Below are 26,953 nucleotides of genomic sequence, written 5' to 3'. Positions count from 1 at the left end.
GATAATGAGACATGTTTTATTACATAGCTAAGTTATCAACTACTCGCAAGGAGAATCCACAGGATAAATTCTCAGAGTTTTGAGCTATGTCAGCATAATTGGGGTAGGTTGAAAACATCCAGACGACCATGAAAGGACACCCCTGATTCAAACAGGTTGGACAGGTTGGCATAAAAACAAAAGAAAAATCTCTGAAAACGTTTGTCATGTTATATTTATACTTGGTAGGACAAATTTCTTCATGTATAGGTTGTGGTCTGCTCTTGCAATAAGCATTTTCTTTTTTATGCTGTAACCAACGCATGGCACAGGAATGCGAAGGGTCTACTCTTACCTCCCAGAACATTACTTAGGAGGTTAAATTAACCCAAATTTTCTTTTAAAAAACTACAGACAGATCATGTATATGTATGGAAGACATAGTGGGGAAAGAAATCAACATTTCCTCTCAACTTTATCACTGTCTAATATTTTAGAATAAGCATCGAAACATTTAGAACTGCAGAAGATCTAAAGAAACCATGTCTGCCAGAAGGACTACTACAGATCTGTCTGAAGCGTGTGGCCATGTAAGTAAAGATAGAAAGTCAAACTTAAGTTCTTTTTTCCAAGACTGTACATCTAGGCAAAAGCATCCAGAAATCAAAGAGTTGCCCAAAAACGTGAGTAAGCCCTTTTCAGCCATGACTTAAATGGGGCACTTGATCTTTTGTTTAGGATTACAATAGAAATAAGGACACGTAGAGAAAATTATACGTATTTATGAGTCATTTGGTACTTGATCTAGGATTGTTTATATTGATGGCACTTTCTCCTGCAGTTTGCAAAAATGAAAAAGTTAAAGCTGTAGATCTGAGCTTAAATATCATATTCACAGCCAGTAATTATTTTTAAATTTGATCATTTTCTATTTATAAAAGGCAATTTGAAGAAAATGTCTGCTTCATGCTTATAGTTCCTACATTTTGAAAGGCATTCATAGCTAAAGATACTTTGCATTTTATCTCCTAAGGGAGGCTAAGGAGAAGCGGGTAAGGTTTTGAACATAGGCTCCCTTCAGCACCCATGTGTCTTAATGGAAATAAAAAAGGATACTTTGAGCCATAATAGATATTCATGGCTGTGTGAGGTTGATAAATTAATTCTATGATTACATTCATTTTCTTTTAAAATGCTAATTTATCAAGAACATAAGAGGCAATGTATTTTCTGTTTTTGTTTTTCTATCTAAAATTTAAAAAGTAGCAGAGCAAATTTCCTTTGCATCCTATAATAAATCCCGATCATATTTATAATAATGACATGTAAAAATATCCTAAGATATTTGCATTTTCCATGGTGTGGAATTTGGGGATTATAAGAATTCTAGATAGGAGAAAAGCATGAAAAAAAATTGTCAGGTTGGACCTGCTCTCTTCTATAGCAAGAATATTTAAACCAAAAAAGTAAAAGCGGTAAAATCCAAAAATTTGTGAGGGCTTCATTTAACGCAGTGGAAGAAATACTAAAAGAATCTATGAACCCATTGCTGAACTGGAAATGAGGTATGTCACGTGATCCTCAAGCCTAGTTAGGGCATTCCATGTGGAGCTGAGGGATTTGATCCGTTTTATAGCAAACGGTGTAAATGGTGTTACAGTGAAGTTGGATAATTTCCTTTTCCAGATTTTCTATGAATCTCTGATGGATAGAGTGATGTAAAAAAACAAAAACACCCCCCCAAAAAAACCCAAGACTAAAACCAAAAACTTAATAATATATGGTGCTGCCCTCTGATACTTGCCATATACACTGCTAGTCCTGAGACCACACGGCTTTCTTTACTAATTGTGGTAAGGAGCTTTTTTTCTTCTTTTTCTTTTTTTAAATCCAACCAATGAAAGTTATGTCAAGTTTGTCTGATCATTTCTCCCGGTTAAAAAAATGTTAGCCATGCATCTCAGCAAATACTGGTGGTGGCTAACGACCGAAAAGCATGAGGTTTGTGTAAATAAGAGGACAACCTCAATATCGGGGCGACAGTGTCATCCGTTCCTTTTCCCTTCATATTGCAACCGGACAGAAAGGGCTTTACTGGCTGGTGCATCCAAAATCTGGTGCCAATGTAATGGGAGTCTTTTATCCCTGCATTCTAACCCCAACAGTACTCTTCTCTCAATAAAATACTCCCATAAATCTGACTTTTTGACTGCATCAAAACAATACACATGTAACTTAAAACACCTGCATTTTTTCAACAACAAACTCTTTTATAAATGGTAAGACCCAAGCCTAACAGGCCCTCGAGAAAGCTTACCTTCCATGTGGCCGCATTGCGTCGAAAGTAAGCAAACATTCTTGTGAACCAGTTATAGATTTCATTTAGTGTTAGCTGCTTTTCTGGAGATTCGAGAATGGCCTATGAAGCAGAAGTAACAAAAGAAGATAATTTATGACCAAATCAGCAAAATCGTCATTATACAGTTTCTTGAAAATATAAAATAACCAGGATTCAGAGCTAAAGCCCAAGAAAGGTTTCACGAAATGATCTAAGATTAATGGTTGTATTTAACAGTTCAATAGCAAAATTCAAAATGGAATTATCTAATTGTTTTGAGTTTTTATTTCTGTTTCCGTACAGAAATATTAATTTATTAGTCATTCATAAAGCAGAATCAAAGAGAAATGCAAAACATTTCACTAGCTGATTAAAGCTCAGTAATTATTTAGAGCTCAGATTAATTCTAGGGATCAGAGATTACTGTAGCTTGTGATAATTGACTTGCCATCTTTAAACAGGCTCATTTTCACTGTTGTGTGAAATGAATTTCCTAATAATCACATCGCATTGTAATACTTAATCAAAAGCAATTATGTTATATATTGCAGTTTTAAAAAACCTTATAGAAAAGGTTTTAGCATGCTTGCATACTAAACGGTTTTAAATCTACTTCATCAATATAATATATCCATGTACATGTATACCTTTTGATAGAATTTCACATACGGTGTTATTTACTTACCTGCCTAATTAAAGATGCATATGTAAATGGTGGTCTAACTTCTGCGTTCTTATAAAATTCTTGGTTCTGCGCAATATCTGCTAAATAAGAATCATTGTCCTATTAATTATCACTTTTTAAAAAGAGGCTGGTCTACAAGAATTGCGTATTACAGTTCTACATGAGGCGAAAATGGAGTATCTACCTGAAGAAATGGGCACGTTGTATTTGTCTGAGTACCGCCTGCGGATGGGTCCCACCGTATGCATGCTGGTGGTGGTGATGACGGAGGGGCCTTGGGTGACAGGAGTGATGGGGGCGGTTGGGGTCGTCGGAGTGTGAGGTAAGCTCTGTGGAGAAGCCTCAGATGCAGACTTGGAGAGTGTGACACTTGATACCAGATTCAGCTGTGAGGAGAAGAGGAATTCTCAGAAGAGCTTCAGACAAAACAGGGAGCAAGCAGGCATCTGAAATCCAGACTACAGCAGGGGACGCCCAGCTAGCTTTACTTCTCTAAGTAGATGTTTCTAATCAACTGAAATGTGAGGCGAGTTCCCACGTAAAAACAGTTCACATAGTGGTCAGTTTAAAAACCTCTCTGGCCATGTTCTCCTGACCCGTTGGTGACACAGGTGTTTTCCAAAGATGGTGAAAAATGAATGTGTGTGCAGAAAGGGGTGACCTAGCCCAGTGAAGTTTGACAAGTTCTGGGTCAAAACATTTCTTGAGTCATGGCTTTGAACCCTTTTGAGCAGCCTACTGTGCTTGGCAAGCCTCCCGGAGGGGGTGGAGTCCTGGTAGGGCCAGTGAACACCAACATCCTAGAAGCCACCAGTGCGGATACTTTGGTCTAGACCTGAGCTCTCCACCAGCACTTTCTGCAATGTGTCGGTGCCAGTGTGGAACTGTTTTTACTTTTTATCAAAATTAAACTTTTGTTTAAATAGCCACATGTAGCCAGGGGCTACCACACTGGGCAGCACAGGGATAGGCTACTTAACTCCATGATGAACCTTCACCGATGGGAGCCACCACAAGGATGTTTGGCCTGTGGCTCCAATTAAAAAGAGTGGCACTGGGGCGCCTGAGCGGCTCAGTCGGCTGACTGTCCAACTCTTGATTTTGGATCAAGTCATGATCTCTGGATGGTGGAATCAAGCCCCGCGTTGGGCTCTGTGCTCAGTGCAGGGTCTGCTGGAGATTCTCTCTCTGTCCCCCACCAACTCTCTCTCACATAAATCTTAAAAAAAAAAAAAAAAAAAAAAAAAAGAGTGGCACTGATCCAGTTAGACATCATTCAGTTATATCAGTTGGCAAAGACTAATCTTTGAAAGCTTTATGTGTAATTTTCATTAAACTCTATCAAATAGAGGACTATTTGATAGTCCTCTAGATAGACTGGAATCTATTAAAAAAGATGACATACGAAACATCGGGAACTGTAAAAAATTTTTTTGAGTTTCAAATGCTCAGTAATATAATGGAATCTAGAGCATCAAGTGAGGAAATGAGTATTATTTATTTGAAGTCGTACAAAGGAAAATGAAGGAGTACCGTTTCCTTCCTTCCATTAGCCTTCACCTTGAAGTGCTTCTCTTATTAATTAAAAAAAAAATGGGCTTGTCCCCCTTACCCTGAGTTTGTTCTTCCAGAAATACTAAGTCTAGCTATACTACAGAACTTGGCCTTTTTCAACATATTATTACAATTTATACAGAATTGATATCTCAGATACTCACAGCCAGCCCCAAATCCAAGAAACTTAAGGCAAAGTAGGCTTACTTGTAACATTTTCTCAAACCAGATTTCAAATCATTTAACAAAATAAGTATTTCACTATGGCAGTAGCCCTACGGACAAGGCATTATTTGTGGGAGGTATTAAAAATGAGATTCCTCTGGGATCATAAAGAACACATTAAAAGTTCCACCTCTACTCATACTCCAGTAATGAAAAAGGCCATGAGAATGCTTCTCATATGTTTAGGGTAGTTCCATTAAAAAAATAAATAAATAAAACCCAGGAACTTGAAGAAAAGAAGGATCAAATATTGTTAGGTAAATATTCAGGGGAAAAAATGTAAATATGGTGCTGGAAAGGGAATGTTGGGTAGCAAGCCTGTAGTTGTGTTTTTTTTTTCTTTTTAATTGGATGCTAAAGTTTTTATTTCGTAAATATAAATACTCCTTTAACATACTTTTAAAAAAATATTGCTAATCACCATACATTACATCATTAGTTTTTGATGTAGTGTTCCATGATTCACTGTTTGCGTATAACACCCAGTGCTCCATGCAGTACGTGCCCTCTTTCATACCCATCACCAGGCTAACCCATCCCCCACCCTCCTCCCCTCTAGAACCCTCAGTTTGTTTCTCAAGAGTCCACAGTCTCTCATGGTTCATCGCCCCCTCCAATTTCCCCCCTTCATTTTTCCCTTCCTACTATTTTTTTTTTGCTTTCCTTTTTAATTCCCCTGGTGAAATGCTGACTAATGCCAGACCCTTCCCCCAACCCCCATGCCCTAGGAGAGCAAGCTATGGAGAGGACACTGCTCTTACAACCCCCACCCCCCGCCCAGCAAACTGAGCCAATGCTGCGAGTTGCTTTCTTTTTTATTGGTGCTGGAAACCTGCCTTCCTGACGTGTATTTGTGGACTAAGTGCTTACAGTTCAGAGTAGCAGCCTTGGGATGGAGCAGAATTGAGAAGCCACGGGGGAAAGTTGGGGCTGACCTCCTCTGTGCCTTGGGCCTTAATCACTGACCAAGTGCAGCAACCAGTCTGTATAAGCATCAGCCCAAGCAATGGGTCAAGGAAATTAGTGCAGCAAAGGCTACTGCTCATAAATACACAGCTTTTAAAATTCAGACGCTGCTAGTCCCAAGAATATCCGAACACTCTGGAAAGTCATGGACACCATTTGTATAAACCATGTTGTAAACCACCTGCCACTGCGTGATTTCACTTCATTCTCATACTATCATCACTAATAAGTGAGATGTCACTGCTCACGTTTTACAGATGAGCAAACTGAGGCCAAAGATCGATGAAATGACTTGCCTATATTCACAACCAGTCAAACACACACTCGTGATTCTAGGCTCTCTGTATAAGCATCTTACGCCCAGTTAATGGGAAAAATAAACACTAGCCGGCTTCATTTTTCTGTATGCTCATTTTTGGAAAGGATTCAGTGAATAGCTTTAGTCCCTGCTTATAAATGACATTCAATAAATATTACTGAACAAATATAAGGCATTTGAAACTGAAATGACAAAAACAGGGACAGAACATTCATTCGCTGCCCCTGAAGAGCTTACCATCGAAAATAGACACCAGTCCAAGGACAACGTGTGTTAACAACCACTAAGCAATTCTGAGGACTAACTCCACTTTCTGGCTTTTCTTTTCCGTTTAAGGACAGTACCCTAAACACCATAACTTTCTTAAACACTTAACGAGAATCATAAATAGTAGGGCCTCAAGGAATATGCCGGCTACTCATTTTGTGAGGAAGGGAACCAAGTGTACGGGACTCTAAAAAATCAAAACTCATGTAAACATTCAGCAATTACATATCCATCTTGCGGTGCTCGCACAGGAGAACAGACATGTCATGTGGTACTGTGTCATAAAATGTGAAAAGAATGGGACATCTGTAGCTTTTACCCAAGGTCTTAACACCTGGACTGTCTGTACCGAAAAAGCAACAGTGAAAAATAAAATCCCTCCAGGTTAGCACAACCCACAAAGAAATACACGGTAGAATTTTCTGGAGGCTTTGAACATAGGTAGCAAATGGAAATAAACATGAAGCCAGAAGAGAGCAGAGAGGGGGCTTACCAGGCTTGACAAATGACACCGTGATTCACACCCACTGCTGGGCTGTCTCTAATAAGCCACAGAGGAAGCAGCCAATCTCAGCTAATTACCAGATAAAAATGTATTGTAAGGGTTCTAATTAGGAGACGAGGATGGAGGTGATCTAATGATTAAATGCTGCATTCGAGTGACCCCACCATCAATGTGCAGTGGTGCAAGATGTCACTGGAATATTTTGTAGAAACAGTAATTTTACTTCGAGGAGGGGAGGCAGTAATATTTGTAATGATGGCTGTGAGGTAAACTAATTAAAAGACAGTTCCTACAGGAAGAGGGTGGCTGAGAGCAGCTGTGGCCATTCCACAACCAAGTGCCAAGTCTCAATAGAGGAACGGCAGTCAAGTGGAAAATTTCTGCCTGACCTCTGCCCTTGCTATTAATTTGCAGGAAAACTAATGACACATATACATATTCCCACAAAATTGTTCTAATTGCTAATTTGCCAAAGGAGCCCAGATTCCAAATTAAACATGACTGTAGTCTGTGAGGGAAGGGAGAACAAAAAGCTGTAAACTCCAAACAGAGGGTGCTTCGCCTCGCAAAATCATTTGAAGGCTGAACCAACAAGTTAATGAAATGTCAACCTTGTCAACTGCTATAGAAGTTTGTTAACTTTCAAACTTTCGTTTGATGATCACATGCTTGTCTTGAGGAGAAACCGTCTTTGGGGAGGAAGGTCACGAGGGAGAGATAAGATGGAGCATGGGGAAAGATTCAAAACAGGCTCTGTGTTCAAACCAAACCTGCTCTTTTAATTAAGGTCTCTGAGAACAGTGGACGCCCCCCACCCCAACCCCCCAAAAACAGAGAAAGAAAAAAATTTAATTACAGACTTAGAACAGAACAGCAAATCGGGACTGCTGTGGGTTTTGCTATAATCTTGAAATATTCATCTTAATTGTAAACTATTAAATCTTAATATATTCATCAATTAGAAATGAAAGCATATGAGCTTCGTGTTTCTGATCGTAGTTAAGGTTTTAAAAGATAATTTTTTTTTTTTTTTTTTTCCGGGGCATGGAGCAGGAAGGGATTGGACTGGGAGGGTTTCTTTTCCTATTTTTCTTATTGTGTCTATTTTCTATTTAAAAAGAAGTTGCTATGTTTGGGAAAGTTAGTAACTCTATTTTCTACATGGCAAGTTTCCGTCATGTGATGATTTCAGCAAAGATAACCACTTTGAGGGTCTGGCCAGAAGTTAAATTCTTCTGTCACTTAAGATCCGCTGTGGGTTTTTTTCTTTTTTAAATCTCCATGTGCTTTAACCACCGTCTTTCCCCCAGCTCACTTCCAGAAGGGTTGTCCTGGGAATCGCACCCATCCCAACGACTGGGACTCTGTCAGCTGCCTGATCTTCCGCTGAGTCCTTTTCTAAAAGATTAATCTCTAGTTTTTAAACAGTAACCTCCTCTCTTCTTTTAAAGATGATGAGTCACTCACATTTTTAAAAAATAAACAAAGCGCTGATGTAAACCCCGGACAGAAGCAGACTTGTCTTAAGTATTCCCATAAGAACTCATTTTTATTTTTGTTTGTGCTCTTGCCTCATAAGAAAACAGATTCTGAGAACAAAAGACAAACCTGAAACCCAAACACAGGGGCACCTAGCTGCTTAGTAGGGACTTTGAGGCTCACAGAACTCGTTTTTCTGCTCTTGGTGTAACTGCCCTGAGCGGGCTCCAGGCCTGCTTGAACGGCACACTGCTTCTAGACACGAATCACTGGCGTTCAGAGACGGCCAGCCTTTCTGAGGCCTGAGGGACATCCGTGGGGAGGCTGCACTGCAGCAGGGGGAGGCTCTGGTTCGGTGCTCCTTGAGCCTGGCCCTGCGACTGCACGGGGGGCCAGGTGCTGGCATAGGGCAGTGAATGAGAAAGTGGTGGTACCGGGGTGGGGGAGGGGGAGGGGGTAGGTGAAGGGGGGGGAAGAAGGGGAGGAGAGGGCCTCATGAGAAACAGTACAGAAAAACAGCTTGTGTGTGTTGTGCTAGAGAATCTTTTAATGACTGCCTCATATTGTTTCTCTAGGCTTAAATCAAGGCTGCAAGCAGCCCAAAGGATCAGCCATTGCTTTAAGAGTTAAAAGACCCCTTTTATGGAGGGGGGACACTTTGTTTTTATAGCAGCTAAAAACTATTTCAAAACAGTCCTAATTGCTATGGTTGGAGGAAAAGGGAATGCGTAAAGAGGAAAATGTAATATTGCATTTTGCTTCAAATATCCAAGTTCCTGTAAGCGTTTTAGAACATTTTTATAAAGAAGCATATACTACCTACGCTATAATTACTTGCCCACCAAATATGAAGGAATGTGGTTTTTCCAGGATCAGGAGCGGTTGCTAGTGTGCAGGGATACGCCGGAGCCAGGCGTACCTCTCCTGTCCTCCAGGATTATAAAATATGATTTACGGGATTTTCCTGACATTATGATAGGGAAGTCTTCTTAAAAAATCCTTAACGTCTTAATAAAGTCGTAACACAGACATGCTTCTTTTTGTTGTTATGGTTTTGTCCTCTGAGTTACGCTTCCCTCCAGGGAGACAGCTCGGCAAATTCTCCACGGGGCAAGCATGGAGACACGAACCCCCAAGCCATACACTTTGGTGTTTACTTTGAGAATGTTACCGAGTTTGGGACAAAAGACTATCCATCAGTCTCATTAGGAAAGTTTACTCGTCTGATTTTTTTTTTCTTTTTTTGCTTCTCTTCCCATGGAAAAGAGAAGGATCTCTTAAAACTCAAAATAGAGCAAATCTGGCCATTCTCAACATATGTCAGGAAAGGCTTTTCCCACTGTGCATACCCAAGGGCTAGAATATATAGCCGTTCCGGGAAACCTTGACACATCCCTTTCCACGCACAGCCCAGACTTCAGAAAATTAAAAGCTTACAAATAAAATAAATTAAAAAACGGAAAGCCTATTTTATCTGATGCTGGTTGGTCCTTTGCTTCCTCCACACTGGTCCTCGTGACACTGCCTTCCTCCATACTGGTCCTCTCCCCATTGCCTTCCTCAGAGACACACGGACGCAAGCACCTCCTCTGAACCCAAGGAGAAATTCACACATCTGACACCTTTCCATTTCTTCCTGTTCCTCTTACACACCACGTCTCCCAGAATGCCCGCTGTAGAGCGGCTGCTTGACGGGTGCACGGCACGATTCATGCAGTGAGTGTGCGCAGCTGTGCGCCTGTCCCTCAAGACTCCGGCACCTCAGTGGCAGGGATGGGGCTCTCTGGTTTTACTGCTCCGTGTTTTTAGTAGCATGCTTAATAAATAACTTGTTGATCAAATACCTTGACTCGAAACGCAGAATTCCCTGTCCAAAAATACCGTGCCCTGTGAGTCCTGGGTGTAATTACGAAAGGAAAGGTTTTCTTCGGTGTGAAGACTTTGATGGCAAGCGGGGAGAGGTGCTGTTGGAGGTGTCCGAAGAACAGGAAGGCTCCCCTATGCACGTCCCGGTGTGGGATGAGCTGACAGCTATGTCTAAAAACTCAGGACTGTCCTGAGATGAGCATATCCTCCAACGACCCACTTGGGAAGACGAGTTCCACAACGGGGCCCAGGGAGTGTGTCTATGAGCTGATGTAAGAACAGTCCAAGAAGGTTTTGGCAGTTTCTCTGATGCAAAGAAAGAGGACTGGTTGGATGACTGGATACAACAAATGACACTTACCACCCAAATGGCATTTAGTGAAAAGCAACGTTTACAGCAAAGCATTCTATCACTTAGTGACTAAGAATTTTAAAATAAACACAAAGTTCCTTTTAAACAGAAATGGAAAAAAGAAAAAAAAAACTTCCATCAACTTACTGGCAAGGCTGTAACATGAAAGTCCCCATCTATGGTTAGATTTGAATCCTGGTGACTGCTTATTTCAAATCAAAGATTCTAGAAGGACACACTGTGCATTCTATTATTTAAGGTGGAATAAATTAATTACAGGCAAAACAGGAGTCGTTTGCACCTTAGAAACGAACATCAGATAGCTCGGTATCCCTCAAGCTGAAAGAATCAAGGGTCTGCTCAATGTGTATGCTTTTTTTCCTCCCCTTTTTGGGGCAAGGAAAGTAAAAATTTATGCAAAACACTACACGTCTACCTTTTATAATTAATTTCCCAATGCCTCACCTATACATATTTTAATAATTCCTGATTTATAAGATGGTATCTATAATAAAATTTTCTCTTTTCCAATAAATGAAAAGACGGCAGGTTCACTCTGGTAAGAGTGTCATACAATATCTGCTTGTCAGGCACCAATTTTTACTTCTTACATGTAAGTTAAAGGATAAGGAATTTATAATGCTGCCTGTGAAGGGAACCACTTTTCATACACAAATGTGATTTTTTTTTTTTTTTGCAAAGGGTAATACAACAGTACATTTACATAAACTAATCCAAACAATCTATGTATTTGACAATGGCAAACCTCACACAGACGGCCTATTGTTGGTTTACATCTTGGAGTTCTTTATATTGGCTTGTAGCACTGCTCTAGCTGTCAAAGGTTTGACTTGGACACTAAATAAATGGTTATAGAAGTGCTGTGCAGCGATATTGGACTTCTTTGCAAAAGAAAACCTGCTGTGTATGAATTCAAAAGCTATTAATTTTTCAGTCAAAAATATTCGTGCCTATTTCTTTTAATAAAGAAATACTGTGCTGAGCTACTAAGAGATAATGTTGACTAGTGGTAGAGAATTTTCAATAGAACAGTTAAAAATAAATTTAGTAGGAGGTCCCCTTCGAAGTTATAATTTTCTAGAATGTAAAACATTTTTTTTTTTTTAAATACTAATCAAGACAAACCTTCCTTCCCTGTGCATTTCCCCCAGGACTACTTTTCCCTGTTTACTGGCTGCTTCACACTGGTCCTCATGGAGATTCCAAATGGTCCTTTCATGGCCAATGCATGCTTACCTGTATGGTGCTCCCTGCCAACACCTGGCCCCATCACTCACTGAGTGCCCCATGGGGTTTCACAACCTCTTCCCCACTTTTATCTCTCCCCCGCCCAAGGAGCCCCATCATATAACGTGAGTCCATCCCAGAGTCCGGAGTCCAAACATTATTATAACATCACTGCTTTTAATCCATGCAGGAAGGAGATAATCTCATTCTCTCCCTTATTACTAGGTTTAAAGATTCAAACCCTTCATCCTGGCGGCGGTGGTCGCAGCAGCGGCGGGGGGGGGGGGGGGGGGAACCAACTCCAACAAAAACAATCATGAAGAGAGTTCAGAAGGCAATGGTTCCCCTAGCAGTTGGCTGTGCTCACTGGAGAACGCCATCAAGTCCTTTCAGGTCTTACCAACTTGCTTTAACTGGGCTCCTATTATTCCCAAGGACCCTCCTTAAAAGGAGGCGCTGATGAAGGCAGCACAAATAGCACAGCTTACTACTGAATCCACAATACCAAACTAAGTTCTTGTTTCCCTTTCTTTTGGTAGCCTACACATTCAGTCCTATAGCCATTTACTGCAAAACACATGGAAACTAAGGGCTCTTTCCTAGTAAAAATGGATGTGCAAAGTGTTTAATGATTTTATGTCCTATATCTCAGTAATGTGTTCTGTTTCAGACATTAATTTTGTCTGCCAACTGCATCTTGGCAGGCTACCATATTTGCTGGGTTAATAGTCTGACTCCGTTTTATTTCTATCACCATAAATCATACATATATGGGTGTATGTTTGCTTTATTTATAGAAAAAAATCAGTCAAAACAGATAAACCAATACTTTGCCATTACGCTGCATCATTGCATATTGATTAAAATTGCTGGTACTAACTATAGATTGTCAACGCTCAATTAATTTTCACACAGTGACTCCAAGCAAAATCAAATAAAGGCAGTGTACCTTTAAATTTTACAAATCTTAAAAATCAAGAAGCACAGCACTCTCTCCATTTTGAATAATCAGTGGAAGCTACTAAGAGATTTTTAGAAATGTAAGTATATGAGAAATACAACTGTTAAAGCGATCAATTTATAGCAAGGAATGAGGCCCAAGACAGGATTTGGGGTTTAGAAACCATCCTTCTGCTTCGATATTAACTGTCTGTGCTTGGATGGCACTCTTCAAGGTTAAGGAAAAGGGAACAAGGCAAGCAGTAGGAGATTCCTAAAAGTTAAATGTAATTTCAGCTTACTGTGTTTGATCTCCTAACTGCAAAAGAGTAATATTCACTTTTAACTCTCTAATAACCATTGGATACCCTCCAGAATCTTAGCCTCCAGTTATTCCAAGAGTGTGTTTTCTGTTTCTTTCCTCTGTTACAGTTACACTGGACTAGCCCTCACTCCCTTTTGCATACCTGCTCCCTGTCTCTCAGCTAACCCCTGAAATGCCTTTTTCTTTTGACTCCATGGTCTGGCTGTCTTCTTTCTGTGTTCACACCATTTAGAAAGATTCCCCCACCCCACCCCATGACCAGTCATAATATATTTTCATACCCTGCTATAGCACCAATCATCTGTCCTGAAGAGCTAGTGGTCAGGCCACTTGGCCAAGGATCTGAATCATCCTCTATCTTCTTAAATGCCTTGCGTGTGCCCTCTTCCTAAAAGGTACCCAGAAAGAGTCAACTGAACTTAAGTCCTTCAATACTAACAAGCTGCCAGGGTAGGCTGTCCTGCCTCCTATGCTTGGGCTGAGGGAAGCAGAGAAAAGATACTGTGGGGTTCCTCCCCTTGGTGTAGAGCTCGGTACTTACGGGCTGAGGGGCAGCTTTGGGTTCCGTAGACTTCACGTGCAGATGGGTCATCATGGCTTGCAGGCGCTCTTTGTCTTTTGCAAGCTAGTGGGAAGGAAATGCTCTGTTATTTCTTTGAATACAGATGCATTACTATTTTAACATCCAAAATGATACATATTCCAAATTAAACTATAGCACCATTGCACATGACAAAATCTTTCTCATTGCTTAATCGTTTTGAAATCTACACAACCATTGCCAAACTCGAAGTAACTGGAGGTGTCAGTGTGAGATTTCTCAACACAAGATGCATTAGCTTTTAACTGGAAAGTTCTAGACCTGCCGGCACCAAGGAGTCCCAAAGAACACAGACAGCTAAAAGACAAAAACGTGAATCACGCCTATTAACCAGTCTTATTCACGAGCAAGCCAAAGGGAAATGAGTGAGGTGGCTAAAACTCATAAAAATTCATCTTTTGTGGCTGTGGAAGAGCTCTCAGACACACGGACACATTTATGCAGAATTAACTTCATCTTTCTTAACAGGTAGGCAGAGATTAGCACAGTGCCGCTGAGCAATACTGGCAGGGCAGGCACGGGGACAAGGGATGGCAAATTCTCATCTCCAAAGGAATGCAGAATAAGCCTGATCATTCATTTATTCAGTAGGTGAGTACCCACTATGTGTTAGTCTCATCCTAACAAAAACTTAAGTCTTCTCATTGTACAAAAAATTATCTTTTGAAGAAACACAAGCTTCTAATCTTATGTACATCATTGCACTCAAAATACTACTAGATGCTCCTTTCTTTTTGCTTGCCTTAAACTGTTTAAACATGATATTTTTGGTAATTCAAGGCAGCTGGGCACAGAAGATGCAAAATAATTGATTCTAGGTAGTTTTGCCATAAGCATCTTTGCCACATAACTAATTGGCTGTAAGACAATCTTACCATAAAAGACAGGATCATGACAAATGAAAGGGGAACGTTCCCGAAAAAGGACAAAATGAAACAGCTTCCCCAGAAAAAACATTTGAATACGTTCAAAGTGTACAGTGCAGACTGGGGGCAAGACAGCGTAAGTAACGGTAATTTTATGGATTGTACCGAAGCACTTCACTCATCTCCCAATTATTCACGGTATCACACGTTTTCTGGTTGCTCTTGTTCATCCCCATTCAGCACCGCACTTTTTCTTTTATCCATACAGTTCCTTCATGAGGAGAGGTATCCGTTTCCAATTCTAGAATATGTGTTTCTAACTGAGCTCTGTATGGCGCTGTAAAAGCCTTCTGCACGGTCTCTTGTTCTTGGCATATGGTCTCATGTCCACTGAGAGACCTCTGTTCCAAAATTCTACAGGACACATGGGTTAGAAACTCTGGGTCACCGTATACACCTTTATGAGGGCTAAGATTTATAGAATATAAAAATGGAAGTACTTTGTCAATGGAGAAATGAAACCAAACTGTCAAACCAAATTGTCAACCAGTTATTTATTTATTTACTTTTAAAATCTCTTAGGGCAAAACTGCCTTAGGACAATTAGTTCTGTGGTGCAAATGACTGCAGCAGAGAGGTCTATAGCAAAGATGCTTACGGCGAAAATACCAGACATGATAATAATTACCTCTGTAAGGTTAAGTGGGAAGTGTATCTCTAAAAGATAAAGGCATAGTTGAGAGAAGAGCTGTGGAATTTGGGGGAAATGTAGAAGAGACTAATGAATGAGTGAACAGAGAGGGAGAGAGAAAGAAAGAGAAAGGGGTGGGGGTGGTGGGGAGAGTCTTAGATCAGCACTTTTATAGATCACTGGTCCAAAATAATGCCTTTGAACTGGGGAGGGACTCATTTCTTCTATGTCACATAATTAACCTTAAATCTTTCAAATATCAAGTTTTGGGGGCACTTGGCTGGCTCAGTTGGTAAAGCGTGTGACTCGATCTCAGGGTTGTGAGTTCGAGCTCCACGATGGGTGTAGAGATTGCTTAAAAACAACATTTTTAAAAAGGGTTTTATTTATTTTATTTATTTGAAAGAGAGGGAAAAGGAGAGAGAGCGAGCGGGGGGGGGGGGCAGAAGGGGAGGGAGATGGAGAGAATCTCAAGCAGACTCCAGCATGGAGCCTGATGCAGGGCTCAATCTCACAACCCTGAGATCATGACCTGAGCCAAAACCAGGAGTCGAGGCTCAACTGACTGAGCCACCCAGGTGGCCCAAAAATAAAATCTTAAAAGAAATACCCATTTTTCATAAGTTGAATTATTTCAAAATAAAAGTCAAACAAGACATTCTAAAAGAAAGGTGTTTTCTAAGGGAAAAGGGGGTGTTTCAGCATTTGGGGGAAAAGGCAGAGGAAAGGGAAAAGGTATGAAAGCAAGAGAGAAAAAGCTTTCGGCTTATCCTGGCTGGATGACTCAGTCTCAAGCCATATCGCATTTGATTTTTTTCCTTTTTATTCCCTTGTGGAACAGGGAGGAATAAATTAAGAAGAAGAAAAAAAAGCCTTATAGTGTTAGCATTTATCTTTCAACAAACAGGAAATGAAAATGATACCATATTAGGAGACACTTTACGTTATTCATCTTCTGAGCCTTAGTAAGTTATTGACCGGCCAAACTAAAAGATGCTCTGAACACATAATGCCAAAGGAATTTAGTTTTCCAAAGTGGCTCAGTTAGAACAATTAAAATGTTTGCAATGGCATTCTTCTACAGTTACTTGTATTTTAGTTTTGTTTTTTTTTTTTTTTTTACCATGTTTTAAGTTTTTAGGTGTTAGGACCCAAATATTCGTAGAATTCTAAAAAGTATTGTCTTAAAAGTTATCATGGGGCAGAAGGAATGAAGGCGTATCTATTATTCTTTTTAAAAAACAAGTAGTCTGCCATACTGAATGTTACAAATTAAAGGGTGAGAGGTGATATTTACTCAAGAGTCTGATGAATATTAACTGTGACTTAATTTGGGGGTAAACATTGATGTAGCAATTAACCAAGACCAAGGAGAAGGAAATCCAAATTCCCAGCATTAAAAGGAATCATCAACTCTATGTTCTATCCAGATGTCTACCATGCTGACATTTTACTGGTCAGATGTAATAACGCTATGTCACAAACACATACCTAGAGTTTGTACACACAGCCACATCCATAAACCCTGGAGGTTACTGCCATGGGAGACAATTTCTCACTTCTCTGTGAGAATATTAACATAAAATTCATTGTCCATTTTGAGAATTACCCAGGTTCCTTATTTTGCCTCATACTCAATTCTACCATCCTAGCTCTGCTTTAATATAAAAGATCAGCAAGGTTACAGAAAAAAGGCAAAAGTCCAAGTTTCTGTTTTTGTTTGATCAGTGCTAACTAGCATGTAATATATTCCTGGATGGGTTCTGGGTTTTTACCATCAGTTACAGCTCTAACTCTAACACAAACCCTTTTAACAATCAAAGAAAAAAAAATCACCTGCCAAATTCACTTTTTGTTGTTTTAGGCAAAAAGGCTAGTATTTCACACCTACTGAAACCACATCCTCTCTCTACTGGGGCTGTCTTGCATTTTTAATACTCACTGGCTCTTTGAAAAGCTTTCAGATTCTTTATTACTTTTTATGCCATTATTCCATGTGCTCAGCATCCCTATCCACTTTCACGGCATCCTTTCATTATTATAATATGACAATACAAACGTTTAATATTAGCAAGTGTACATTCCAGCATTCCCTCATAAACTGAATCCCATGCAAAGCAAAGCAAAGGAGGATGAGACATGTACTCCAAAGGTCAACTAAAAATTTGGTTGGCAAATTGAAACAATTTTTTATGTTGTGCTAGCAGAAATTACTCTCTAAAAGCTTTCCTGGTGGGTACGGGAGGGGTATCTGGTGTAAAAAGGAATGCCAACAGGCCCCACCTTGAGGGGACATGCTCGTACAATGTTTATTAGCAGGTTCCCCAATTTTGGAGAGAGACAGCAGAGTGAAAATGGATGAAGGTCGTGGGCACTGCAATCACACTATGCTGGATTCAGATTCTGGCTCTGCGACTCTGAGCACATTATGTAACCTTTTTAAGTATTTAGTTTCTTCTTCTAAATATGGAATAATAATCTCTGAACTCTGAAGAGTTGTTTTGAGGATTAGATAAGTTCTTGCACATAACAAGCTTAGCATAGAGCCTAGTGCTTCACAGATGCTCAAAAATATCTAACTTTCTTTAAAGGAAAGTTACACCGTCTGGTCTATTTAGGCCTCAACTGGTTGAGTATATGCTTGGAACCCGGGTCCATGTGACAGGAGTTCTGTGCAGTTTGCAGTGGGCCTAGCTGGGGAGAGGATTTTTGATGTTTTGAAGAATGGAACAGAAATCATAGAAGAGATGAAGCCCACTGCTTATGGATTGATTTCCTTGGTTCTCGCGGTCTCTTGCCCTCATCCTAGGCAAATGCTTTTTCTCCCCTTGGCTGATATAGGTCATCCCCTCTTCTATTAGCCATGGCCTCAAATTAGGTTTTAGCCTGTCCGGGCCATGAAAGGCTGGAATGCTTGTATCGCTCTGGACACACTGATAACTGCCGAAGGCAAGGAGCTCCATTCAACATCTTCAAAGATAAAAACTGAGGAGATTAAACTCATTCTTTTAGCAGAGAAAAGGGAACACGGTTTTAGGTTCATTTAACATAATCACTTTATATGTTGTCTGGAGGACTAATCATTTTAAGCCCAATTTGGCGGTTCTCGCTTGTGAGAAACAGAATCTGAAATAAATGAAGGATCCTGGATGCGTAAAAATGTTTGAACTACCGAGGACGGATGAGAAGAAGGGACCAAGTGAGTCACGGGATTTCACGGAGGCAAAGACTGTTGTGGCTACCTCTTGTCCTTCTCTTGTATTTTATAGCTGGGGAAACTGAGGCCCCAAGGGTGAACTCACCCAAGAACATGGAGCTGGGAAGGGGCAGAAGTAAGACTAGAATTCCAGTTGTGGGACGCCTGTTCAGACTTTCCCACTCTGGTGTGACTATAAGAGGCACCCGGGATGCTAACTGAAAACACAGATGTTTGCCACTCTCCCCACCCCCTACGCTGAACCACCGCTGCAGAACCTCCAAGGCAGGGTGAGACACAGAGTGTCAGCAGGCACTCCACGGAGGATCAGGCAAGCGGGATCATTCCCAGACAACGGTGATCCCCAATCTAATTGACGGGTCTCACTTAAACTTGGTAAGCCCAACATGCCAAGCGAGGGGATGTGGGGGTAAACGTTTTAGTAAGGACCCCACGTGTCTGGGTTTAATGCACTCGTTTTGGGAGACAGAACTCTCTTCCATGGACTGAGTAAGTCCCAAGAGTGGCTGTTTAGTTTTATATATGATGATGATTGAGGCAGACTGCATCCCGTTTCATGGGTCTCTAAAGTATGTATGATCAAAAGAAGAAAAACAAGAAAAAAAACAAAAAACAAAAAACCAAACCAAACGATTTGGAAGGAGGGGAAATGAAATTCTTCTACCTACCTGAGTTTTACCAAAGAGTTCTTTTTGACCCACTTTATCAAACTCCGGTCATTCACATGCCTTCAAAGCTCAGCGCCATTGAAAACTTCTAAATGATTTCTTTAACACAACTGCAGTTCTCAGGTGGTAGGCAACCTATGGCTCATTTCACCCCAATGGAAGAATTTCCCTACTTTTATTGTATTCTGTCACCATCTTAACATTCCTACATGTTATTATTAAAGACTCTCTTGACATTTAAAGCAGACGCACACTAATACTCAGTCATAGTCTAGGAATTCTAATGCTCCCAGAGTTAAGCAGGATTTTAAATTATGAAAAATAAGTGTCTTGGTTTTTAAAGAGGGACGTGGAAGTGAGAAACCTAGAGACCCTCTCTTCTTTTCCTTGGCTCCAGTCACAAGGCAGTGACACTATGCCCAGCAATGTGCCATTAGGACGTCTTCCCCACATGCTCTGTGCTTACTCAGGGAGAGTCAGCAGGCTCTGTGAGGCCACTGCTGGTAAGAACTATCCTGAGTGTTGCCTTCACTGGTGTTGGAGAGGCCCAAAGTGGGGACACATTACAGATAATATATTTGCAGAAGTCCAGGAAGCTGGTGTGATTACAAACAGCACTGCTAATGGTAGAGTAATCACTCGTGAAGTCCCTGCAGTAACTGATCTGCGTTAGGCTTAATGTCTCCCTCTGCTATTGAAACTTGCACACTTTTCTCCCTGCTGACGTTTCCTTGGAGCTTATGGTTTCTGCTGTACATGATTTAGAAAATTTCCCAGGGATTCCTGTGTCACCGAGTTCCAGCCTTGCCCGGCTGCCATGGATTGCTGAGGAGGGAGCTCCAAGAGGCAGAGGAAGGCATGGCCTCCCAAGCCAGGTTTTTACAACCAGCGATCTGCAAAGCCTGCGTGTCATACACAGAGCCTCAGTGAACCAGGGCGACCCTGCGTGAAAAGCGTTGAGGCAGCAGTGCCACCAAAGGATGCACACACTACATGGGCTGGGCTAGAATCTTGGGCATTGCCCACTATCTGCCATTGGCTTTGAACAAGTGAATTAGACCTTCCAAACTTCAGTTTCCTCATCTGGAAGAGGAGAGGCACAGAGAATTATTTCTTTCACTCTAAGAGCCAATAACTGGTCATCAGTGACTTAGGAACACCTTTTCAAAGGAGAAGAAAGGCCCATGCTCATTAGATGTCTGATGTATACTGATTTCCAAATGTTCTATTTTTCCGTTAAAAAAAAAATGACAGGATTGAGGAATTCAGGAAGTATCTACTCACAGGGGGGTTGTGAGGATTCAATGCAATTAGGGGTAGGAAGCATCTTGTACACTGCCTTGGCATATAGTAGGAGCTCAATAAATACCCTTTCAAACGGTTCCCCAGGTCCTTTACAAATTACAAGCAGAACAGGAGGCATTAAACAGCTTTCTTCCAAAGCCACTGGATTCAAAGTGATCACCTGGGTGAACAACTCATTCCATTTTGCCAGGTACTTTCCCAGTTTTGAAACTAGAAATCCCAAGTCCCAAGAAAGCCAACTGTGAAGGCTGGTCATCCTACTTCTTGAGGAACAGAGAGATGAACTGGAGAAAGAACACATTCTTCCACTGTCTCCTTCACACTACGATCAAGGCAAAATCCTTACACGGCTCTCTTGTCCTGGACTGTACTTGTCCCCTGCCCCCTGCCCCCCCCCCATGTCCGCCCCGCCATGCCTCCTATGCTTCCTCTTATAAACTCTGCCTGGTGTGGGTGAAAGACAGGCTAGTCTTCTCTCCCTGCTAGGCTACACATACAGGAAGGAAGAGGCTGTCTTGCTTATCTGCATCCAGTGCTCAGCACACAATAGGTGCTTGATAAACGGTGACCCAATGGAATAAAATTATTAAAGACAAAAGGTCCCCCCACTCCACTCCCACCCTCCTGCCTGGGTCAGGCAGAGCATCCCCATTGGTTGGGTCAGCTCTTTTTCCCCTTGGCTGCTTCCAGTATTCACTTTAAAGGGTCTAGAGGCTGAGGGATTGCAGGAATCCTGTCCTGAGCTCCGGTCCCTGCCACATGCTGGGCTGTGGACATGAGGAAATACCGGATCTCCAAGGCTGCTTCTTTCTTCCATTCAAAACCCATCTTTATACGCCAGGGGCCAAACATATGTGCTGACAACTGAGCAAGGTCACATGATCATTAAAACCAACATACGTGGCCAGAAAAACTTATCTATGCCATGAATGTCTCAGCTTTCTGAGAGAGGGAAATCTGTCTGAAGACTTTTTCTTGTCTGTTAAATCGGATGCTTTTCCCTTCTCCCAAGATGGAATCCCAATCTAGCCACTACGATACATTGTGTGCCATCTCATTCATGGCTTACTGGTTGAGACAGTTCATAAGCATGTCCCACCTAAGTGAACCCAGGCAAGTAGATTCATATGAATTTAAATGCTTTGAGCATCAGGTGCTTCCTTACAATCCTGCCCATGGCATATGGGTAGGCCATTCTTAATGTCAACCTATTTCTGCATCCTGTGTGTTGTCTGCGGCCCGTGTGTGTGTGCACGCGTGCGCATATTTCATGACCTGTATAATAAGACCATGCATTTTGACTGTGGCAACATCATTCCCCTCCAATTCTGATCTAGCCTCTTGTCTGCACAGCATCCAGAAGAATCTGTCCAAAGAAAACATCTCACAGATACAATCTTAAATTATATTCCCTCACCTCAAAAAGCCATGTCCTTCACCCAAATGATTACCATGGTGTCCATCTATCTTGATGTTAGGTGCATATATGTACAGCACAAGCAGCGCACACAAATTCTCTACAATGTCGGGCTTCTGGGTAACAGATGGGGTTAATCACCATCGAGTCCACTGCTAAAATGTCAAAAAATTACAACTGTCTTTGTAATAGTGAAATGTGGCTAGAAATATTGCAAAAGGCTCAGAATGCCCACTAAGATGTCTTCTTGACCCCTCTTCCCTCTGAGACCAGTAACAGGGAGCAACATGAGAACTGAATTAGCCACTCTGGTAACAAGCTCCACATAACGAGTTCACTGCTAGGAAAACATGCATTATATATTGTGATAACTTCCCACAAAAAGAACAACAATATGAATGCATCTCTCACACAATGCTGACGGGACAGGCCTAAGTCAGACTTTGTAGCCCATGATCTTGATCTCTGCCTGGTTGCCTTACCTCTTAACACTGGAATCGTGAAGGCTTTTCATGCGATTCAAGCACAGCGTCACACAGATAGCACCAAAAAAGGAAACATCTCTAGCCAGGACCCGCTGAGGCTAACAACGGTTATGAAATTTTTTTTCACCTAATTCTTTAGGAGGGGTTCGTTAGAGGTAAGAAACACAAGAGCCTTCTGTTTTGGATCAGACGGAAGGTTTCTGCGGTATAGATCCAGGGAGGCTAGAAATGGACAGCACTCAAGTGGCTTTCATTCATAATGGTCATGCCTGGTGCTGGCTGATAATGCCCTGCAGAACCCTCCCATGGAACCCTTTCGCAATGATGCTCTAGGGTAGACATAATCAACCTCCATTGATCTATGACATAGATTTAAGCTTATTGGGGTTATTTTTCTAAAGGGGGCACACATGTGCCTTTGCTCCCAGATGTAAACACCAGAGGTCTAAGTAAGTCCTGATGTGCAGAGAAAGGCCTGGCAAGTCTGGGTGGTAGGGGGAGACTGATCCTCCAACAATACAGGGATCAGCCTTGGGGAATTGTTGCAACTCTGACGGCTCTTTTCTGTAGTGCTAACTTGTGCAAATGTTTTTCAAATTCAAGTTTATGAATAGGAATTCTGTAATATACTTGGAGGTAAAGGTACTTCCTGGTCTGGGGAAATGCCTTCTTGAAGGCAAAGAGAAGTAGCTGTGGGGCTGGTCATGCCCAGGGCGTCCCCAATGGAGGAGGTGATTTGTCAGTGTGCTGTGGAGGGAATGGGGGGATGATGGGAATGGGGGGATGATGCCAAGGGGAAGTAAGAGAGAGGCTGTTCAAGCATAAGAACACGTCTTCAAAGTATTCTTGGCTGCTGCAGGGACCTGGTTCCCCCAAAACCTCAGGTCCTATGGGCACAGCGACTGTTCGTTAAGTCAATTAAAAAGTACATTTCCAGACATGGGTAAAAGAAATGGCAAATGTGACAGCACAAACATGGAAATGCTGACCCGAGAGGGAGAGGAAGAGGAAGCCCGCAGTGAGGACAGCTGGTGGGTCTAAGTGTACCTTGTCCTAGACTGTTCCACAATTTGCCAGATCTGCAACCCAAAGACTCTCCGTCTAATACTGACCTCTCAGCTCTGGCTCAGGGAGAGGGTTCTTCAACAACTAAACATTGTTAATATTTGCTGGTATATTTCATCAGCTTGAATAATAACTAATGGATAAAATTGGGTTTGGCCCCTCTCTAGTACTGAAACTCTTTTGAGCATGTTTCTAGTGTTTTCAAGAACCCGTCAGTATCAGCTAGCACTACCCAAGGAGGGGACAGTGCCACTGGAAAATTACCTATCTATAGTCTGTTTTTCCTTTAAAATATAAGAACCAGGAAGGCAACCTTAACCATTGTGCTCACTCTTGCAACCCTTTACTGGCCTCAGCAAGGTTCCTGCTATGTTACAGGCTCTGGGGGATGTGTGCTAGATGAACTGGTAAGATAAATGGATGAATGAATGAATATCCATCAGCCCGCTTTCCATGATCCCCGAGATGGACAAGTACTTGTTACGTGAAGCCGCTGTTGGGGAAACCCAACCAATGTGGTGACTAGAATGGTTTTATACACCAAGGCAAGGAAGGAAGAGGGAAGAAGGGGTTCGCAGACCTTTAGGTAGCCAGGAACCTAAGGGAAAGTGTTGCTATTATATAATGTGATGCAAATGGGTTTTTTTGAATCCTCTGGAGCAGGGGTTGTTTGGCAAACTTCTGTAGGAGCCAGCCAGAGAGTAAATATTTTCAGCTTGGCAGGCCATAAGGGACTCTGATGCAACTACTTGAACTTTTCTATTATAATGCCAAGCAGTTATGGCCATAGATGATGCATCAATGAATGGGCGTGGCCATGTTCCAATACAACCTTATGTATGGACACTGGAATCTTAATTTCACATGCTCTATTCTGCTTTTGATCCCTCCGTTCCCCTCCCCCACACTATTCAAAACATAAAAACCTTTCTTAGCTCTTGGGATTGGGCTCCTGATCTGCAGTTTGGCAACTCCTGCTCTTGACAAGCATTACTCCATCACTTTAACAATTCCTTCAGCCTTTGAAGAAACCAAAACCTCCAGAATGAGTCTGCCCCTTCCTTCATTAAAGCAAACTCTCAAGCAAAAATATTACAAGGAATACCACAGGCAACTACCCCATAGTAACTTCTGGCCAGATGATCCTCTTTGAGCCCTATCACAAGCTGAAAACCCTGCCTTCAGTTTGATTTAGGGCTGAAGGATGAAAGGGATCTATGAATAAATAAAATCCACAAAAAATCAAAGAATCCTCCTAATGGTCTGCACAGCTCACCAGGTCACACCCACCAAAAAACAACATTAAAGCTGCCAGGGGAGAACGACTTGATCTACTGATGGTCTAACTCCTTTCCTTCTCTTGCCAACTCTTGGGGAGAGTGAGGAACAATGACTGTAGTCGATAATCAGCTCCTCAGTAATGAACAACGGCCCCACGCTCTCAAATCTGGAATCTGGGACACCTACTTGGGCAAACCATGACACTCTGTGAAACACTTTATTCTAACTAAATGTTGAGAATTTAATTTTATCAACTAAATAAATGCAAGAACTTGTATCACTTTATAACCACCAATACGTAAAGATTTTCGGTAGCCAGAGCCATAAAGTTTGTTCTTTTGAAACCAATTTTTCAAGGGCTTACTACACATCAATCAGAAGTGAACTTTGGGCGGGGGAGAGAGGAGATAAATAAAGCTACTGTTTTCCTTCTGAAGAAACATGCTAAATTTAAAGATGTTTCCAAAGACTTACGTAAAAATTTGGGGATTTTATGATGTGCCCTTTGCCTGTATAAATATCTTACTGTTCTAATAAGTTCATCTCTGTAGTCTGAAGGGAAAAAGAAAATAACTTTGGAGACAATCTTACTAAAAAAATGTAATTTGTCATATAAGATGATAACTAATTAAAAAAAATCCTTTCTAACCTGAAAAGTCACAACAAAAAGTTTAAGTGTGTTTTGGCCGATTTTTCTCTGCAACTATTTGAAGCTGTAAATGACTTAACTCAATAAAATTCCAAATGTAATTATCTTCTGTACTTAGCCTAGGGCTCTCCATATATCTCGGCATTGCTGTCTTGCATACAAAACAGGCTTTTCGATGGCTAGTAACAATATAATGTACAACATTGTTTTAATTTCCCCTAGTCGGCTAACCTCTTGCCTACACTAAACCAGCCAGAGGAAGAAGCCACAGTGAGTCATCAAGCACTCAAAAGCATTTTGGAACTCGGTTGCATAAATGGTGTTTGCAGGGTCAGGCTTTTGCAATTGTACATTTTAATAATCTCCATTTCTGACCCAATTTTTACTTTTAGAAACTAATTTTCTATTAATTATACCAAGAATGGAATTATTGTTAAAATATGGTGGTTCATCAACAAGTGACATCAGGAAGTGGAACCCACATTAAAAAATGCCCCCATCCCTCACAAATATGATCCACAGGAAAATATGCAGAAGTTTATTTTCTATAATCACAAAACACATTCAACATGGCCCAAAGGATTGCCAAATACAAGATTTTTATATATATATAAACATATATGTATGTATATAATATATACATATATACGTATATAAGATATATGTATACATATTATATATATTATAGATCTGAATACATGTTTGTGTGTGTGCGCATATTTAAAACGCGTGCACTGAACTCTCGGGTGTTCTCAGTGATGGAGAGAAAAGGGGACAAGCTAACATGAGGAATAAATCCACACGCAGCTTCTGTGTTAACTTCCGGCAGCATGCTCGCATGTGCGCGTGCGCATGTGTACTTGCTGCTGACACTCACATGTAATTTCCATCCCCATCCATACTCTCAATCTCTCTCCCTGGCTCGGCTCCCTAACTCCAGGTTAGCGATATTGGCAACTCAGGGGCCTTACATTAACAACAGATAAAGTTTTTAACTTAGAACGTTTTCCATTTGCAGGAGAAGACACAAGGGGGGGAAGCGGTGGGGAGGGGGATGGAAAGCTCATGAGGTGGCAGGGGGCTCGAGGCAGACACAGAGAGGCACAGGACTTTGAACCGTCTTGGCAGCAGCCCCAGAGAAGGAGCTGAAGGTGAACCTTCCCGGAGAGCGCAAAGAGACGAGAAGAGGAAAAGGACAACCACCCGTTTTGGACCTTCCATTCAATGGTGAGGACACAGGCGCTCATTCCAGAACACTACAGAAATGTGGAGTTGGAGGGGGACTGAGGTAATATTAGAAATAAATGTGGTTTTACCTGTAGCTCTAACTGCTGTACAACCTGCATTTGTACTCTACATTGAGCTGTACTTCTATCGTCCAGCGCATGCTCACTGTTGAGATGTCTGCAACAATACATAGAAAATCATTAAGTGAAGTGGACAAACAAAAAGGAAAATATAAGTTACCAGGATGTTTCAGCATCAACTAGGCAGTGGGTCTAGTTCACAGCGGACAGTTGTCGACTTGTGCACGGCCTGCCCTTCTCCATCCCCACCACTGAATACTGGCATTGCGTGTAATTTAGTCCACGGTTATCACCAAAATCAAAGTCTTCCAGGAAGTTCTGCAGGGCCTCGAGAGAGAACCATTTACACATAAA

General features: G+C 41.4%; 1 protein-coding gene across 6 annotated transcripts in view; it reads right to left on the bottom strand.

The window, feature by feature from the left end:
• Nucleotides 1-26,953, bottom strand: part of FOXP1 (forkhead box P1) — a 489,745-nt gene that overhangs the window by 18,042 nt on the left and 444,750 nt on the right. For 4 of the 6 annotated variants that reach the window (XM_028101748.2, XM_028101749.2, XM_028101744.2 and 1 more), the window contains 5 exons: nt 26,609-26,696; nt 13,589-13,672; nt 3,187-3,388; nt 3,003-3,082; nt 2,297-2,398 (listed from right to left, as the gene is read on the bottom strand). In XM_028101748.2, coding sequence (XP_027957549.1) covers nt 2,297-2,398; nt 3,003-3,082; nt 3,187-3,388; nt 13,589-13,672; nt 26,609-26,696 — 556 coding nt within the window. The remainder of the gene's footprint in view (nt 1-2,296; nt 2,399-3,002; nt 3,083-3,186; nt 3,389-13,588; nt 13,673-26,608; nt 26,697-26,953) is intronic. The other 2 variants (XM_028101750.2, XM_028101746.2) reach the window with 1 other exon arrangement.

The sequence above is a fragment of the Eumetopias jubatus genome, unplaced genomic scaffold, assembly GCF_037043125.1.
Source record: "Eumetopias jubatus isolate StellerSeaLion01/CBP00866 unplaced genomic scaffold, mEumJub1_p1.0 scaffold_1, whole genome shotgun sequence".
NCBI classification, from domain to species: Eukaryota; Metazoa; Chordata; class Mammalia; order Carnivora; family Otariidae; genus Eumetopias; species Eumetopias jubatus.
The sequence above is the reverse complement of the archived record's forward strand: the minus strand, read 5'-3'. Positions and strand labels throughout refer to the sequence as shown.